Raw genomic sequence first — 18930 nt, forward strand, 5'->3', positions numbered from 1 at the left:
AATTGACAAAAGAAATACAACATCACAAAACTATAAGAGTTTGCTTATTTGATGATAACCTGCGATCAGTGCCACCAAATATCAGTCTATAAAGATTCCTTTACATACTTTTCAAATGCTCTTATGATTGATGAGGGTATTCAAAAAACTTTAAATGCTGAGATTACAATGAGAGAAAACTAAACTTTCGCTAGTCACAATCCAGACAATGGGTCCTGTATTAGTTATCTCATGCTGTGTAACAAATTATCCCCAAATTTTACTGCTTAAAATGGCATGTATTTACTATCTCACACAGTCTCTCAGGATTGAGAATCATGAAATGCCTAGAGAGTGGTTCTAGTTCAAAGGAATGCGGCCAAGTTGTCAGTTGGGGCTGCAATAAATAATCTGACGACCCAAATGGGGAAGGATCGATTTCCAAGCTTACTCGTGATCGTCTACGGGCTTCTGATCTTTGCTGGCTATGGGCTGGAGTCTCCGTTCGTTGTCATACAGTCCTCTCCACAGACTACCTCAGTGCTTGAGTGTCCTCACAACATGACCGCTATTGCCTCCCAAAGTGAGTGATCTGAAGGAATCTCAAGGAAGGAAGCCAGTCAGTTTTAACCTCATTTCAGAAGTGATACAACATCACTTCTGCTTTATTCTATTGACCATCCAGACAAACCATGGTATACTGTGGGAAGGGACAACACAAGGTTGTGAATGAAGGAGGTGAAGATCATTGTAGGCCATCTTGGATGGTGGCTACCACAGGTCCAGAGCATATTTACAACTTAGATTCACCTAGAATTCACCTAGAGTTTAAAGTATACCTCCTCTAAAAGCTATTGTTTATTATTGGAGAAAAATTACATTTGAGTCTACTCATAACCATCCAGACAGACTGCAAGGGGCAAATGGAAAGCTGCTGACATTTCTCCACCGAAGGTACATAACCTCTCTGCGACGTGAGTCTACTAAGTATACTAAGCATTAACAGTTCAACTCTTAGCCACACTTTTTATGGGGATTAAGGGCCAAATTTAATTTCAGAAATATGTATGAACTATAATATAGCTTCAAGAAGGGTAAGATATATAAGGAAGTAATATAAAACAATATGCTGTTAGGTGATTACCAATCATATGCATGTAAGAATAAGGTTTTAAAACTTGACTATGAAAAGTTGGAAAACAAGGGCCCTTTCAGGTTTCTTATTTCTCAGCTTGAATAATTTAATTGGATTTTATAATATCAGTAGGAATCAATGACTGCTTTTAGCTTTTCTATTTTGGGTGACAGATAAGTCACTTTGAATACTTCTGGTAATAAATTGCCAGGTAGAGATACAATCATTAAAAATTACTATATAAAATTCTTGGCTTTTTGTAGAAGAAATTTCAGATAGTTTTTAATTTCAGAAAGTCTTCTAAAGGACTTCATATAAATCAGCTGCTTGAAACTCACAAATCATAAGGAAGCTGACCCAGGCAAAGCAGATACAGAGCGGTAGGGCATAAATAGCTCTACTGAATTTATACATACAAATAAATAAGCAGCCAATTTTAAACCTAATATGATTTTTAAATCATTAAATAACCTACCCATCTGGTTAAGTCAGGACCTATCTGCAGACTAGAAAGGCTACTTACAAGGCAAAATAGTGGCAGTAGATGACTTTTTCTTTTCTTTCCTTTTTTTTTTTTTTTTAAAGATTTTGTTTATTTATTTGACAGAGAGACAGCCAGCGAGAGAGGGAACACAAGCAGCGGGAGTGGGAGAGGGAGAAGCAGGCTCCCAGCAGAGGAGCCTGGTGTGGGGCTTGATCCCAGGTCTCTGGGATCACGCCCTTGGCGGAAGCCAGACGCTTAACGACTTCGCCACCCAGGCGCCCCTAGAGGACTTTTTCTTAAGACTCCACGTTATCTATACTTAGATTTACTCTCAGCCCTCGTCAAGTTATGCTCCTAGACGCTCTACCTTTCAGGGGAGGAAGGGAATTACTGCAGGTCAAAAGACGGTGATTTCTACCTGAGGAGGAGGAGCCGGGCAGTGCCGGGTGTTGATAATTTTAGCAGTCGTTCTCCACCTAAGCTGCATAATAGAATCAGAGCCTCTGCAGTGAGACTCAGGTGCCAAATGTTTATTAAACTCTCCAGGTGATTTCACTGGGCAGCCAAAGCTGAGAGTCTTTGTCTTGGGAGAGCAGATCTCATTTCAGCGACCATCAGAATCACCTGGAGAGCATGTTGAAATTATAGAATGCTGGGCTCCATCCCTAGAGTTTCTGATTCGGTAGGTCTGGGGTGGGGCCCAATAATTTGCATTTTTAACAGGTTCCCAGATGATGCGGATGTTGCCGTCCTACACTTTGAGAATCGATCTTAGAAGAGTTTGGCTTTTGTTGTATTTTTACTGGAGTTCAGCTGTGCGTGGGGCGTAGGGGGAGGGGTGGAAATTGGTAGAAGGAGAGGACAGAAGCCGCTAGTCTCCCCACTTTCCTGGACCAACCCCCTTCCAAGCTGAAGGTGAACTGGAATCTACCACTGCAATGGGTCTCCCCTATTTTCTCAGTCTTTATTTTACAGACTGAGGAAATAAAGGTTCTTCAGAGGTCGGTTGCACAGTCCAAAGCTGTTTAGACCGCACTTAATCAGCCCATTTTAGTGGGCTGCTTTGCTCATGCAGGCCAATCTCTTCCTTCTCTCCAGGGAACCCTCCTGCTCAGCCCACTAGCCTTTTTCTCCTCCCCCGCCCCGCCCCCAGCGTCCTTGCGTAGTTGCGCAGGCAACGTGCACGCCGCGTTCAAAGCGAGCGGTGAGTGGGCCTTGGTGGGGCACCGCGTGCCGCGCAGGCGCGAGAGGAGAGGCGCCGGAGCCGCTGTCATGGCTTGCGTCAACCCCGTGGTAAGGAGGACCAGGCCGTCCTCTAGGCCTGTGCTCTGGGCGGAGGGAGGGCCGGTCCAGGTATCACGGCAGCCCAGCCCTGCACACACGTTCTCCCCTCCCGGCCCTTCACAGCCTTTCAGAAACCCTCACCCTTAGTGGCCCCGGCTGTTCTCCTCCGCGTTGGAGGAAGCCCATGAGGACCAGTAGTAGCTCAGCCGGAAGTTGGGACCGGCCCGCTGGAGGAACCACAGCCGCCGCCTCCTCTCCACCCTCACCCGCACTGAGGGTGTCTGTAAGAGGTGGTTAGAGCTGGAGCTCACGCTAACCCTCCCAGTTTCCTGTGTGTTTAGAAAATTCCCGAGTTCAGTGGTACTCTTAATGTAATTCTTACTTTCAGTGTGGCCATTGTTGATTCTGAGCGATGTTATTTACCTGAAGTAACAAGTGATGTGATACTTCGTGTTACCCCACGCATATTTTTTGAGTTCTCTCCTTCCCCCATTTCCCCATCCTGAATGCTTAAGCATACATTTGGAATTAAACACAAACCTTTATCTCCTACCCTTAAGGGGTACCCAAACCTCACAATGAGAATTGACAGGCTAAATGGCACTTGTGAAACGCTCTTTCAATTTTTAAAAAGCTGAATTAAAGAGAAAAACAAGGATTCACCTTTATTTTCAGCTCAGCTGAACAAACTTCTTATTTGGTGAAAGGCAATGTGCTTGTTGAGGTCTGTTATTTTATGGGTTCCATGTACACATATGCAACATAAACGGTCTATTTTTATAGACACATAATTTCAATGTGTACTCATTTTTTGATGTTAATGTATTTTAAAGTATGGAAATACTCAGGCTCGATTATAAGCTTACGATGTGTACCATTTTATCTGATGTTGAACTCTAAGGCGGGTATGTGTGTTTTAAATAGAGAAGAGGTTAAGGTAGATTTCCTAGACTGTACATAGTTCTGATAAAGGTAACAGGGAAAGAATATAAAGTCTAACCTTAGTTCCAGAAGAGAAAGTATGTTCAATACCTATTTTGCTTTTGAAAAATTGTGTTCTAATGGTTTATTTTTGACAGCTACTCTTCTACTCAGGGTGGATCTTAAGGAAGTTTTTAGCCCTAGGAGTTTTTTCCTCTTGGTGTAAATGCCATCAAACTAGCTGGGATGAACGCTGAAGTATCACTTTAGTATGCCTTTATCAGGGTAAACTGAGAAGAAGCATCTCATCTAGGGCACTTAATCTTAATGGATATGCCTGTGAATAACGTTACTGATTGGCCTATTCATAAGCTTACCCGGGATCTTTAGAGGGATTAGTTTTAAACCTAACTACTCTTGATGTGAGCAGGAGTATTAAGAGTATTTACTGGGTAGTATGAAAAAGCAGTCCTGGAATTACACAATTTTTATTGCCACATCTCATGGAAGGGTATGGTTCATTCATGTCCTGGCTAGTGTCTGTTAGGAATCCATTTTGGGGCAGTTGTACTTTCGCTTGACAGTGGTTCAGAATATTTTTTTGGACTACATGTATTTTGGAAGTGGGATAGTCTTTGGTTATTGTAAGTGCTTGTCTCAATCTTATGGCTTGCAATTTATTCACATATGTGGAAGAAATATAGTGAACTCTAAAAATTCCTTTGGCCTCTTTGAGAAAAAAGTAAGTTGAAGACAGATTCGTTTCTACCTGCCTTAAATGAATTTATGCTAAGCAAAATAAGTCAATCAGAGAAAGAATTATCATATGATCTCACTCATGTGGAATTTAAGAAACGAAACAGAGGATCATAGGGGAAGAGAGGAAAAATAAGACGAAACCAGAGAGGGAGACAAACCATAAGAAACTCTAAGTCACAGGAAACAAAATGAGGGTTGCTGAAGGGGAGGGATGGGGAATGGGGTAACTGGATGATGGACATTAAGGAGAGCACGTGATGTAATGAGCACTGGGTATTATATAAGATTGATGAATCACTGATCTCTACCTCCGAAACTAATACATTATATGTTAATTGATTTTAATAAAAAAATAGGAGGGGGAAGGTTAAATTCTGATAGAAAAACTAAATGTAACTGTAACCTACCATCTTGATGAATATTTTCTCATATTTGATTGCAGTTCTGTAAGTCAGCCTTGTAGATAGCCTGAGACTATGGGTCAGAAGCTAACACAATTTATGGAGAGCTAAGATTATACTGGGAGTAGATTGTACTTAGTAAAAATCCTTATGGTGGTTTTTCTTTAAACCATAAGAAAGTATACCCTGCATGTACACTGAATACATTCAAACTTGAGAGTTTAAAATGTTAACAATTCCTTTTTTGTAGCCTAAACTCTACAGATCTGTAATTGAAGATGTAATTGAAGGAGTGAGGGATCTATTTGCTGAAGAAGGTATAGAGGAACAAGTTTTAAAAGACTTGAAGCAGGTTTGTAGACAATACAAGTTGCCCTTTTTGTTTTTTCTTCTTAAAAAACTGATAAATTACACTTTTAACCCCTTAATTATACTTCAGTGCTTACCCATTCATTGTGCCATCAGCTGACATTTTTTTAAAAAAGTTAAAGACAAAAATATCCTAATTTTTTTTTTAAACATTTTTTTCTCCGCAGCTTTGGGAAACAAAGGTTTTGCAGTCTAAAGCAACGGAAGACTTCTTCAGAAATAGTGTCCATTCACCTGTGTTCACCCTTCAGTTGCCGAACAGCTTGCACCAAACATTGCAGTCATCAACAGGTTGGATGCAGCTAGTAAATTAGTACTATTTTGGTCTTCAGAACAAATTCTCATTTGGTGGTGGTTTTATATTAGAGTAATGTTCTTAAGGTGAGAGGGCTTGGACCTCAAAACCATTACTATTAAATGAACACAGAATAAACCATTATCCTGTAATCATTGGCAACAAAATCAGGTTATTCAAGGTAGCTTATCAAAATATTAAAGTCCACAAAAGTGACTAAGCGTTACTTCAGATGAACAAGTTACATCATTTGTGGGCTATTGGGAGTACCCACTAGTTACTTCAGAGAATTTGATTGGGTCGAGTCAAGGAGTAACCCAGCCACCATTGCTGAAAAAGCAGAGGGAAAGATGGGTAGTTGCATGCTTGTGCATTCTTTCTCTTTCTCTTGCTTGTTGTGTATATTATAAATCTGCTATTGTATTGGAATCTAACTGGAAAGTTAACAAGAATATAGAAATCATTCAGGCTACTTCCCTGTTTTGGATATTATATAATGATGGCTAGAAATTAATCCTGTGTACTTCATTTCTTGGACTTGAAACCTTGCTTTTGGGGGAAATAATTTTCCATATTATGTGTATCAATTTAACCTAGAAAAAAGTAGCTAAGAAAAGATAAACGATACTGTGCTATCTTCTAGTCTTTATTCCTTCTTTTCTGATTGTTATAATTTTTATGCTACCCTAATGTGTGTGTGTGTGTGTGTGTGTGTGTCTGTGTGTCTGTCTGCATGCAGCATGCACACACGTAGGTTTTATCTGGTTTAGCTGAATTAGATTAACGTCTGCCAGAAGTGAGGGTAGATTTTGGATTAGATTGTCAGTAATAACTAGGTTGTTCATTGCACACTTGGGAAAATTCAAAGGAAAATCACATGGGCCAAGATGAAGAGAAAATAGTAAGAAGGCTAGTATCTTGTTTATTACAAAACAAGTGAGTTTAAGTGTGGCAGCAGTTATAACTTAAAAAATGAAATAACAATGAATATTGAATTATCGGATATAACTTTTATCTAATGTTATGCTTATAAAATATAACTTTGCTCTATAAGAATTAGCCACAGCAGTTTTAATTATTAAGTTGACACACCGAAACATTTTACATCAGTTTCTAGGGTTGGGGCTATGCTTTTGTTTTTAACTTAACTATTTTATTAGGTCATCCCTTTTATTTCTCTATTTAAATAACATTTTTTTTTCTTTATTGAAGAACTTTAAAGTTTTTTTTTGTTGTTTGTTTGTTTGTTTTTAAACCCAGGAGTGACTTGGAGGGTGGCCAGTGTGGAGGAATGAAACACTAGACTGTTTTTTAACAAAAGCAGTTAACACTGCTCAGGTCCTTTGTCATTCAAAATTGCAATACTTGATTTTGCCGCAAGATGGTAATATTACCAGTGATTTAAATCACAAAATAGTCTTGCAACTAATATGTCTAGCTGGCTTTCATTCCACACTGTATTCTTATTCTCTTTCTTGGAAGTTCGAATAATAGAAATAATTACATTTAAACAAGACAGTTTTTATTCTTTTCTACATCATTTATAATGAAAAGGTTTAGGAGGAAGTGCATGTATCCTTTAAAAATGCATTACAGGCCTTGTTTTAATCCCTCTTCATTTCTAGGTTCCCTACAATAAGATTCTTGAAGTAAATAGCCTCCTAAAATTGAAGTACTTCTTAATTATATCGTCTCATTGTAGGCTTTTAAAAGCCTGATTAGAATAACCTAAACTAACTTACTTCTACAACCTTTTTATCTCTTGATAACAAGTTCAAATTAAATCTACAATGGAGTAAGTCATTTGCCTTTGTTCCTTCCATCTTTAAAGCTTTTGGCTCTATCATATTTTCTTTGACTCTGTTATCATTTGCTTAATAATTTCCTGTATCTTCAGTTGTCAACTTTTTTTTTTTTTTTTTTTGGTCTCAGGACCCCTTTACACTCTTAAAACTTGAGGATCTCGAAGAGCTTTCTTTTATGTGGGTTGTTAAGTATTTATTTACCATGTTAGAGATTAAAGCTGAGAAATTTAAAAAATGTTTTGTAAACTTAAAAAATTTATTATATGTTAACATAATAACATGTATTTGTTAAAAGTAACTTTTTCAGAACAAAAAATATTTAATGAGAGGAGTGGCATTGTTTTACTTTTCTGCAAATCTCTTTAATGTCTCCTTAATACAAGACAGCTGGGTTCTCATATCTATTTCTAAATTCAATCTGTTGTGATATGTGGTTTTGGCTAAGCATATGAGAAAATCTAGCCTTCCACAGATGTATAATTGGAAAAGGAAGAGTATTTTAATAGCAATTTCAGGTAACTTGATACTACACTAAAACTCAACAAGTGGTAGTTTCTGAGAGCTTAGCTACAAGGTGGAATCTGAAACTTTACAGTGGACTTTTTTTTTTTTTTAAAGATTTTATTTATTTATTTGACAGAGATAGAGACAGCCACTGAGAGAGGGAACACAAGCAGGGGGAGTGGGAGAGGAAGAAGCAGGCTCATAGCAGAGGAGCCTGATGTGGGGCTCGATCTCATAACGCCGGGATCATGCCCTGAGCCCAAGGCAGACGCTTAACCGCTCTGCCACCCAGGCACCCCTACAGTGGCCTTTTTGTAATATTAAAGTTCACTGGCGTGTCCTGCACTCTGAATGACTCCTTAACCTGTGTGTGATTTTGTAACGTACGTTAGTTATTTGGAAAATATTGTTTCACTGAGTTATGCATTTGACACATTGTTATACAAGATAAAAAAAACACTATTAATATTGCTGCACATTTCATCAGAAAAGTATTGGAAAGCTGTCAAGCTCACTGTGGTGGATATAATATTCACAAAATTAAGATTTTTGGTTGAAAGCTTGAATTTTACCATTACCAAACAAATACTGTCAGTTTGTTTTCCTCAAAGTGATGGGCACACTTGGTTCATTAAAAAAAAAAATGACTGCCAAATATCCATGTCTGAATAACCATAGTTTGTGTCACTTATTCTTTCAAGTTAAAAACGTGTTTCTTAAAAATAAGAGGCTAGATCAGCTCTCAGCTTAAATAACAGCATCTGCCCTTTTCCACGTACTTCCTTGTGTTATCTGTATGCTGCAGAAATGCTTTGTGTTCTTCCCATTTCATCCCACAGAATATTAAAAGGAAGTATCCTTGAGGGTTGAAATTTCATAAAAATAATTCTTTATGGTTACATTCAGGAACTTCTTTAGCAAAACCATTTTATTGTTGCTGTTGTTTTTTATCTTTTTTACTGTGAGTGAGTGGTGATGGAGAACAAGTAAAGTGGCCACTAGTTGGGTTTGGTAATACTGCCTTAATTCATGCTAAGGTGCCTTCATTTTTTATTTATTTTATTTTATTTTTTTTTAAATAGGCTCTACACCCAGCATGGAGCCCCATGCAGGGTTTGAACTGATGACCCTAAGATCAGGACCTGAGCTGAGATCAAGAGTCAGATGCTTAGGTCACCTGGGTGGCTCAGTCGGTTGAGCCTCCGACTGTTAGTTTTGGCTCAGGTCATGATCTTGGGGTCCTGGGATGGAGCCCCGCATCGGGCTCTGCACCCAGTGGTGAGTCTGCTTGAGATTGTCCTCTCCCTCTTCCCCTCCTGCCGCTCATGCACACACAGTCTCTCTGTAAAAATAAAATCTTTAAAAAAATAAGCTGGAGACTTAACCGACTGAACCACCCAGGCATCCCAAGGTGCCTTCACTTTTACTCATCAGTGCTCTGCACTATAAGGGCAAATGTCAAAAAAGAACAAAAAATTTAGTGAGAAATGAAAAAAGATTTTTATTGTCTTGGTATAAAAATAGTTTGACTTTGTGAACACCCTGAAAGGGTCTCATGGACCCCTGGGGGTTTGCAAAGTACAATTTGAGAACGGCTATTCTATTCTTAGGGTGATTATACATAGTTTATAATCCACTTTTTAAAAAAGATGTACTGTTTGTAGAACTTTACATTCACAACGAATTTAAGAGACAATAAAGAGATTTCTCATCTATCTCTTGCCCCCATTCATGCATAGTCTCCTGAGTTATTAACATCCCCTACCAGAGGGGTACATTTATTATAGTTGATGAACCTATATTGACATATAAACACCCAAAGTCTATAGTTTACATTATTGCTCTTGGTGTTGTATGTACTGTGTGTTTATGCAAATTTATAATGACATATATCCGTTATCACAATATCATACAGAGTATTTTCATTGTCCTAGAAATCTTTTGTGTTCCTCCTATTCATCCTTTCCTATTACACCAACTCAGGGCAACCATTGATATTTTTATTGTCTCCATAGTTTTACCTTTCTCAGAATGTCCTGTAGTCGGAATCAGTCTTGTACTATCTAGCCTTTTCAGATTGGCTTATTTTACTTAGTAATATGGTGTTAGGATTTCCTCATATCTTTTTGTGGCTTGATAGCTCATTTCTTTTCAACACTGAATAATATTCCATTGTCTGGATGTGCCAGTTTATCCAGTTGTTCATCTACAGAAGCACATCTTGGATGCTGCCAAGGTTTGGCAATTAGGAATAGAGCTGCTGTGTGGAGGTTTATGTGTGGTTGTAAGTTTTCAGCTCCTTTGGGTAAATACGAAGGAGAGTGACTACTGGGTTGTATGCTTAGTTTTGTAAGGAATTGTCTTTCAAAGGGACTGTGCCATTTTACATTCCCACCAGCAATGAGTGAGAGTTCCTGTTGCTCCACATCCTTGCCAACATTGGGCCTTATTCATGACTTATGGTATGGAGCATCTTAATATGCTTATTTGCCATCTATATCTTTTTTGACGAAGTGTCTTTTAAGGTCTTTGGCCCATTGGGCTGTTATGGTTGAGTTTTAAGAGTTCTTTGTGTATTTTGGATAACAGCCCATTGTCAGATATGTCTTTTGCAACATTTTTTTCCACTGTGTCTTTTCATATTATACTGACTTTTCTTCAAAGGAGTTTTAAATTTTAATAAAACCCAGCTGATCAATTATTTCTTTCATGGATTGTGCCTTTGGTGTTGAATCTAAAAAGTCATTGCCATACTCATGGTCATCTAGATTTTTTTTTATCTTCTAGGAATTTTGTAGTTTTGCATTTTACATTTAGGTCTGATCTATTTTTAGTCTTTTTTTTTTTCTTTCTTTTGAAGGGTGTTAAGTCTGTGTCTAGTTTCATGTTTTTGCATTGGTTAGCCAGTTCAGCCATTTGTTGAAGAGACTGTCTTTGTGCCATTGTATTGGCTTGGCTTCTGTGTTAAAGATCACATGACTATGTTATGTGGGTCACTTTCTTGGCTCTCTGTTCTGTTCCATTGATGTATTTGTGTTCTTTCACCAGGTAACACTGTCTTGGTTACTGCAGCTTTCTAGTAAGTCTTGAAATGGGGTAGTGTCAGTCCTCCAACTTTTTCTCCTTGAATATCACATTGGCTCTTATGGGTCTTTTGCCTGTAATCCACTTTTGAGAGAGAAATGGGACATAGAGTCACTATTTCTAGAGCAGTTCAAATCTGTGCTATTTGGTCTTCATGTCACAGTCTTTTTGATGAAGCTATCATCAATCACTGTTTTGAGAGGTTTGTGATGGCTTTCATCTTTGAGTATTCAGACTCCTTCAGGTACAAACTATATGTCCAATTGTTTTTGAATTTAGATCTGGTGAAAATTTCAGCAATGCTGTTGGTTCTTGATGTGATTTGAGGTGGAATATTCAGTTTGGTTGTCAGAGATGTGCATATGCTAATGAGTAGTCACAAAGAATATTGACCAGTTTTTGCACCTCTTGAGTCACGTGACTTGGATATTAAGATTTGGAATGGTTTAAAGCAGGACCAAGAATTGTGAAGTTATTAACTGCCTTAATGTATCAAAGCCTTCTTGGTGTATAGGAAAAAAATACCATTGTAAATGTTATTATGTAACATTACCTTTTCCTTAATTTATACTTCTTACCTTACATTTGTGGGATTGAATTCTTTCTATATGGTAACGCCTTTTGTTTGTGAAATTTATTATTTCTCGAATATATACACGAAGACCAAAATTCTAACACTTTTAGTTTAAGTAAAGACACATATTCAGTTAAAACTTAATTGGTTATTGAAACCATCTTGAATATTTTAAAAAGCGTGTTTCAGGCACATATAATGGTATATATAATTTGTGAAAGTATGTAAATGGTGCATTTAATATCAAAATTAAGTAGGAGCTGCATGAAGCTTCACTATAAAACTGTTCAATGCTTTTATTCTGATGATTATAAAGAAACTCTTAAACTCTCTTATAGCTCTGTTTGATTTATATAAGATTAGAGAATTATCCTTTAGGATTTATTGCAAGGTATTTAAAAGAGGGGGATCGTTGCTATTTTTCCTCAAGAAATTCGTTTAATTGCTTTAGACAGCGTGTTAACAGATTTTTGTTTCCTCTCAGGCTAGGCTTCAGCTGTACCAGCTTAAGCTTCGCTCACTTCGGCTAATTAAGACTAATACCCTTGTGTTCCTGCCACACCAATTCTTTCTAATTTAGCCTTTCTAAAAGAATGCCTGTTAATAAGCAAAGCCATAGATGAACAGAGGATAAAAATAATTTTCTGCTTCATTAATCACCAATCTCTGTAGCTTCACTTCTCTTGTTCTAATGCGGGCAGAATAGTTAGTTTAAAAAAAATATTTGCTCTTCTGAGTGACTTGTTGTTTATGATGGAGCCATTCTAGTGTCAGAAGCAAATCTTTGGGACAATTTACTTTAATGTGGTATGTGAAAAAATACCATAATCATTACATTTAGTATATATGTGCTGCATAAACATGCTAAAACATTCTCTTTTTATTAAAACGCAAAATGATACTATAACAGTCATGTTCAGCTAGGTAAAATGAAACTTGAGGTAAAGTTTAAGGTTAAGTTGATCTATTGAGGTCTTTCTACTATAGTTACTATTTGTTCTTTACACTTATTTTTTTAATGCTTCCATTTCCAACCATTAGGTCAACATTTTAGGTGTACTATAAACAAAGAGATAGCGTAGAAAATTGGTAGATAATAAAAGATATGTGAGATTGCAACTTTAATGCAGGTTGGGGTGGTCTTCTCCTAGGAATATGTTCTCTTGTATTTTTCTTAGGAGTTATACTTGTTTCATGCAAAGACTTGTGGAGACATGTTCTTATTCATTTATTCCTAAAACTATGTACTTGTGCTGGCTTAGTTGGCTAAAGTATTATAAATAACTTTTCATGGAATGAATGGATTGGAAATTCTTTTGAGCCTATAAAATTTAAAATGGTTTATGTTGGGTTACATATTTTTGCCCAATAGTACAGTCTTTTGGAAATGTGCTACTTGAGTAAATACTCCTTTTTCTCCCCTATGAAAAGTTGTAATGGAGATTTAGTGCTACATTGACTTAATAAAAATAGCCTAGGTATTTTCTTACGGATGTCTACACTACGGTATTCTTGATAACAGTGAAATATTTTCTTTTGGTACTTAAAACAGGTTCGTTGTAAAGTCTTTATCTGAAGTTTTTTGGGGAAAAAAATGTAATTAAATTCGTTTACCTCACTTGTAATTAGGAAGTTTAGAATTCACCATGGTCAGACATGTTAGTGATGGAAAACATTTTTTTTAAAACAAGCTACACTTAGCAGCTTTATTAAACTGGTAAATTGTAATGAATGTAAAATGTTTATTTTGTTTTCTATACAGCATCATTAGTTATTCCTGCTGGTAGACCTCTTCCTAGTTTTACTACAGCAGAATTGGTATGTAGCCTATTTTGGATATATTTTAAAATATATGTCTCACTTTTAATGAATGGTAGCAGAAGGCTGGGCATAGATGTAATTCATAATCCTCCATTTGAATGAGAAAAGATGTAGTAAGCGATTTGGTGACAGGATTAACTTCTAAAACAGATAAAACTGAGGAGTTTCAGAATTAACATTTTCTTTACCAACTTTTCCTGTCTTCCAGAGCAGTTGTTAGCACCTGCCAGTAGTATCTGTAAATACTATTGTTAGTATCTACAAGGTCAGGAAATTTCTGAAGTTAAATTCTATGGAGTTTTAATAGACGTTATAATGTTATCTACTAGGTAGATCCTAAATAGATGATGTTGATATTTTCTGATTTTTTTTTTAACGCAAGTTGAGCCAAATAATAGTTCTTTTTATTTAAGTGGAGTATTTTGGTCGCTTTTTATCTTTGTGTTGTAGAGATTTAGAGTATAGGTTTCCCTCGAAGATTTGGGGCCGAAAATAAAATTACAACTTGTATATAGAAAATTGAGTAGTTTTCAGGTAGGGAAAAATAGCACTTTTTCTCTTTTACCTTTCTTCATTGGTATATAATACACTGTTTTTCATCTTCTTTCAGCCCACTTTCTGGGCCAGAAGGTTTGATGGGCCATTAATTTCCATTTCTTCATTAAAAACAAAATCACACCCCTTACCAGGATTTTTGGGAAGAATGGTGCTGCTTATGATAGGAGACCAATGAAAAATATCTCTGCCTTTGAAATTCTTGGGACTACTTTTTCTCCTGGTTAAAAAATAATACACTTCTAAATAGTAAAACAAACAAATTTATAAGGTAAAAAGTAAAAGAGTCCTGCAGTATCGTATCCCAAAGATAACTGTTTTAGCTGTTTGTTATATATCCATCTAGCATTCTTTCGTGAGATTTACATTAATTTTCATGGTAAAAGTAGACTTATCCTTGGTATTGGTTCTGTAATGTTTTTACTTAGTAATATAGATGGATCCTTTTCACTGCCAGTTAAATATTGACTAACCTTAGTGGATGTATCAGTTTCATTAACTGATATTTTATTAATGGACATATACATTATTTTTAGTTTTTTTCCTAATTGATTATACTTGTAGATATGTTTTTGTATATTTATGTGATAATCAGGTAATGAGGATAAATTCCTAGAAGTGGAATTTCTGGGTCGAAGATTATGCGTGTTTTCAATTTGGTTATATATTGTAAAATTGACCTCCAAAAGGATGGTACGTACATACTCATATAAGCAGCGGTCTGAGAAAATTGGTTTTTATCACATCCTTCCCAACATTGGGTGTTAATAATTAATCTTACAAATTTTGTAGGTCTGGTAGGCAAAAACTTCTTTGTCTTTTGATTTAGCATTTAAAAAAACGAGGTTTAATCTAAAATAAAAATTATACACTCTTCTATTATCTAATTTAAAGTACCATTAGTGATCAACCTACGGACTAGAGGACCCCTATAAACAGCTATGGTCCTTGTATCTGACAACTTGAGAATCACGGACTCAGGCAAAGCTGTGTAGCGGGCAAGTGATAGGAGTCACTGTACATATCGTTTCCTAAGACTTTACTGGCTTCATTGCTGATAGCCGTAGAACAGAATTCTTCTTATCCTTAGTGAGATGATCTAAATCAAAAATTGAAAAGCTGGGTTTTTTTGTTTTTGTTTTTTTAAAACATTTTATTTATTTATTTGACACAGAGAGAGCACAAGCAGGGGGAGCAGCAGGCAGAGGGAGAGGGAGAAGCAGGCTCCCCGCTGAGTAGGGAGCCCAATGTGGGGCTTGAACCCAGGACCCGGGGATCATGACCTGAGTTGAAGGCGGACACTTACCCGACTGAGCCACCCAGGTGCCCCGAAAAGCTGTTTTAGTCAAAGAACTTAGCCCCAATGTTAAATGTTGTCTAACCATTGTTCTGTTGTCCCAAATCAGGTTTTTTTTTTATCCCCATGAGATCAGGAAAAATAGATAAAAGGAAAGCCCTTTTCTCACTTTCTAATTAAATTTCTCATATCCAGGGCACCTCAAACTCTAGTGCAAGCTTCACTTTTCCTGGTTATCCTATTCATGTACCAGCAGGTGTGACACTACAGACTGCATCTGGTAAGAGTATAGTCCCCATCCATTTTTTTTTTTTTCTTAGCATTGGTACTAACTGCTGGATGTTAATTTTCATGATTTTTTAATAGACCGTATACCAGAAATTATGGAAGTTGCAGGAACTTTTAATACAGCTTATTTTAAAAACAATAATAAGTGGTAGTTATTACTGTTGTGGAGGCAACTTACCATAAAAGACACTGTGCTAGGTCTGTCCTGTAACTTATTCCCATGTCTCTTTCCCAACATTGTAGAAGATTCTTTATACAGTTTCTTTAATTCAAATCAATTATCTAAATTTTGGCAAATAAAAAATAACATATCTGTGTCCTGGCTTGCTCTAATCAAGAAAAACTAAAGGGGCGCCTGGGTGGCACAGCGGTTAAGTGTCTGCCTTCGGCTCAGGGCATGATCCCGGCGTTATGGGATCGGCGTTATGGGATCGAGCCCCACATCAGGCTCCTCCGCTATGAGCCTGCTTGTGTTCCCTCTCTCGCTGGCTGTCTCTATCTCTGTCGAATAAATAAATAAAAAAATCTTAAAAAAAAAAAAGATGACATTGATCAACCGTTTGCTCCTTTCTTACTGGAGATCATGTAATAGAATATCCAAAAAGTTTGGGGATTAACCAAAGTTTGCTTTTCAGAGTACTATGTCTTAATTTGAAAGAGAATCATATCTATTCTTTAGTTTTTTGCAAAGTTTAAAGCACCTAACTCAATGCTCAAAAAAAAAAATAAATTTCTTCCTCCTCCTTTTTAGTGTTATTTTAAAAGAGAAGGGGGAATTTGATGGCTTTTCAAATTACTAAACTCTTTTTGGATAGCATCATCTTACGGTAGTTACATGGTATCTTAGATCTTATATATGTGAAATACATTCTCCATTATTATGTTTGTTGAAATCCCAATTTGGGTTGGTAACATAGTAGTTTATCGAACAATGGGATAGGTCCGTGGAGTAAATATTGGTGGCCTGTATGTATCTCAAAATGTGCCATATAAGCAGTAGTGAGAAAAGGCTAAAGTTCAAGTGAGACGGCTTTGTTAAAAATAGAGTAATACATATTTATTGTAGAAAATATGTATTCTACAGATTCTGTATGTATTCTACAGAATCTGTAGAATACAATAAAAACTTGTAGAGATAACTGTTAACATATTGATGTATTTTTGGACAGCCCATTGTGCCTGAGGGTGGGTGGGTGGGTGGGTTTGTTTGTTTGTTTCTTTCTTTTTCTTTTCTTTTTTTAAAGGAAATTAGGTTTCTATCATACTTACGGTTTTGTTTTCTCCGTCTTGAGGTCACCTTTATAAAGTCAATGTACCAATTATGGTGACACAGACTTCTGGAAGAGCAAGTATTCTACATCCAATTCAGCAAGTATTTCAGCAGCTGGGGCCGCCTTCAATAATACAGGCCAGTGTTCCACGATTGAATCCATGTTCTCTCCTCGCGACTACTGAAAAATCACAGAGAATAGAAACTGTGCTCCAGCAGCCCACATTTCTTCATTCTGGGACAGTGGATAGGAAACATTTAGAAAATGCCATCAGTGATATACTTGCACCTCCTGGGAATGAGCGTGAAATCATGTCTGAAGCTTTGTTGAGTCAGCAGGAAAGCTGTCAGTATATCCGTCTTCCAGGTGTTGTGTTTCCTCCACAGGTCTCTCAGACAGATGCGCACGGGGAGCCAGTGCTTGGTGTTTCTGGCAGCATGACTCAAAATCTGAATGGTGGGCCCCTTTCCTCTGGCCGACAGGGGACCCAGCACCAGCACATGTCTGATATTGAGCTTCATGTTCTTAAAAATAGGATGTTTGGACGTAATTCTGTAAAGCAGCCAAGAAATACAGAGGAGCCCAGCAGCCTACCTGTCTCAGAGAAGGTAGTTTTCTGTTGAAGCGAAAGGTATTAGGGGACAGACAGTGGCCAGTGATTTGACATCCTGAGGTTTTTTTAAGCTGTAAGGTACTCAGAAGTATAAGTGTTATGTTCTGTTTTTTCCTTTAGAAGAGTATTTATTACTGTTTTCAATATAGCTATCAGTTCTTATAAATGCCCAGCATTTCAAACTTTTAATTTCAGTTAATGAATTAGAATAGTCTTCAAAGAAAATGGATTCATTTTAAAGTAATCCATTTACTTCTCCCTTACATTGTGAGAATGTTTGTTTGCATGACAATTTAAAAGACCCAGAAATCAATCCGAGTAATAAAATGAACATAAATGAATATTTTGAGGTAATTCTTATACAAAAGGAGTCCAAAGTATTTTTTTTTTAAAGTTGCTCTACCAAATTTTCCTAAAATCCCATAAGAAATTTTTCCCTTATCTTGCTAGTACTTTATTTCTCCCTGATTGCTGAAATATGAGTTAATGTCTTTTGGGATTCAAACTACTAAAAAATAGCTTCTAATAAACTTTGCATATTGAAAATCGGTTCAAATTATTAATTTCCAAGGAATTCATAGTGGAGGCAGATTCATGGAGAATTTTGTATGGTAAAATTTTTTAAAAATCTTGCATTCTTTTTACAAATGCAAAATATGTATTACAGCTAACTCCATTTATACAGTTTCTGATGTTTGATGAAGCCTGTTCAAAATCTTGTAGCAAGTATAAAGATAAAATGTTTTTAGAGTATTTTTTCATTATATTTTCCACATAAGAGATAAAATTCAAGAAATGTAGGCTAAACTCATAATTAGGAAAATTTGTTTTTGAGGTAAAAAATAACTGTGAATTTAGAATAAGTGATTGTTTCTATCACTTAAAACTTTTGGAGGCATTTTTCTCTTGAACTCTGTATGAACTTTGCAGAGTTTTGGTGTGATGATTCAAGGACTTACTCTGCTGTTACTTATGAGATGTCACCTTGTACTTTGTTCTGAAATGGAAAAATAGATAAGTTAAGGGAGATTAATCAAGAATTGTTTAGGGGATAGTGGTTGAGAACTTAGGTTGAAGCCACAATAGGTTCAAATTCCAGATTCACCATTTACAAACAAGCTGTATAAAGTTACTCTCTGAAATTCAGTTGAAGTCCATAAACTGGGCATGAAACCAACCTCATAATTTTTAGAATTATCAAAGATGATTTGAATAGAGTTTGTAATAGCTTCTGGGACCACAATAAGCTTTAGATTAGTGCTGTTATGCTTTATGGGCATGTGATAAATTGGGTAACTTTTCATATAACTCTTTGGTTAGTTTTAAAATAGAGCTATATTTAAAACACAAACATCCAAATAGTCAAAAGTATTTACTTCATAAGGTGTTTTTTTATTAATATACAGCAGGGACTTTTCAAATAGTAGTAATCTGGTAAAGTTTATGCTGATAAAATTTTCAGAAGAATTATAAATAGGTTTTTTTTAAGTA

General features: G+C 36.5%; 1 protein-coding gene across 1 annotated transcript in view; it reads left to right on the plus strand.

The window, feature by feature from the left end:
- Positions 1–1372: 1372 nt before the first annotated feature.
- GTF2A1L (general transcription factor IIA subunit 1 like) overlaps positions 1373–18930 on the plus strand; it is a 53083-nt gene continuing 35525 nt past the window's right edge. The window contains exons 1-6 of the mRNA XM_087863376.1: positions 1373–2891; positions 5214–5315; positions 5500–5623; positions 13357–13412; positions 15463–15547; positions 16848–17434. Of these exons, the coding sequence (XP_087719502.1) occupies positions 2871–2891; positions 5214–5315; positions 5500–5623; positions 13357–13412; positions 15463–15547; positions 16848–17434 (975 nt within the window). The 5' untranslated portion in view covers positions 1373–2870. The remainder of the gene's footprint in view (positions 2892–5213; positions 5316–5499; positions 5624–13356; positions 13413–15462; positions 15548–16847; positions 17435–18930) is intronic.

Source organism: Ursus americanus, chromosome 7 (assembly GCF_024610735.1).
Source record: "Ursus americanus isolate L20-20 chromosome 7, mUrsAme1.1.p, whole genome shotgun sequence".
Classification (NCBI taxonomy): domain Eukaryota; kingdom Metazoa; phylum Chordata; class Mammalia; order Carnivora; family Ursidae; genus Ursus; species Ursus americanus.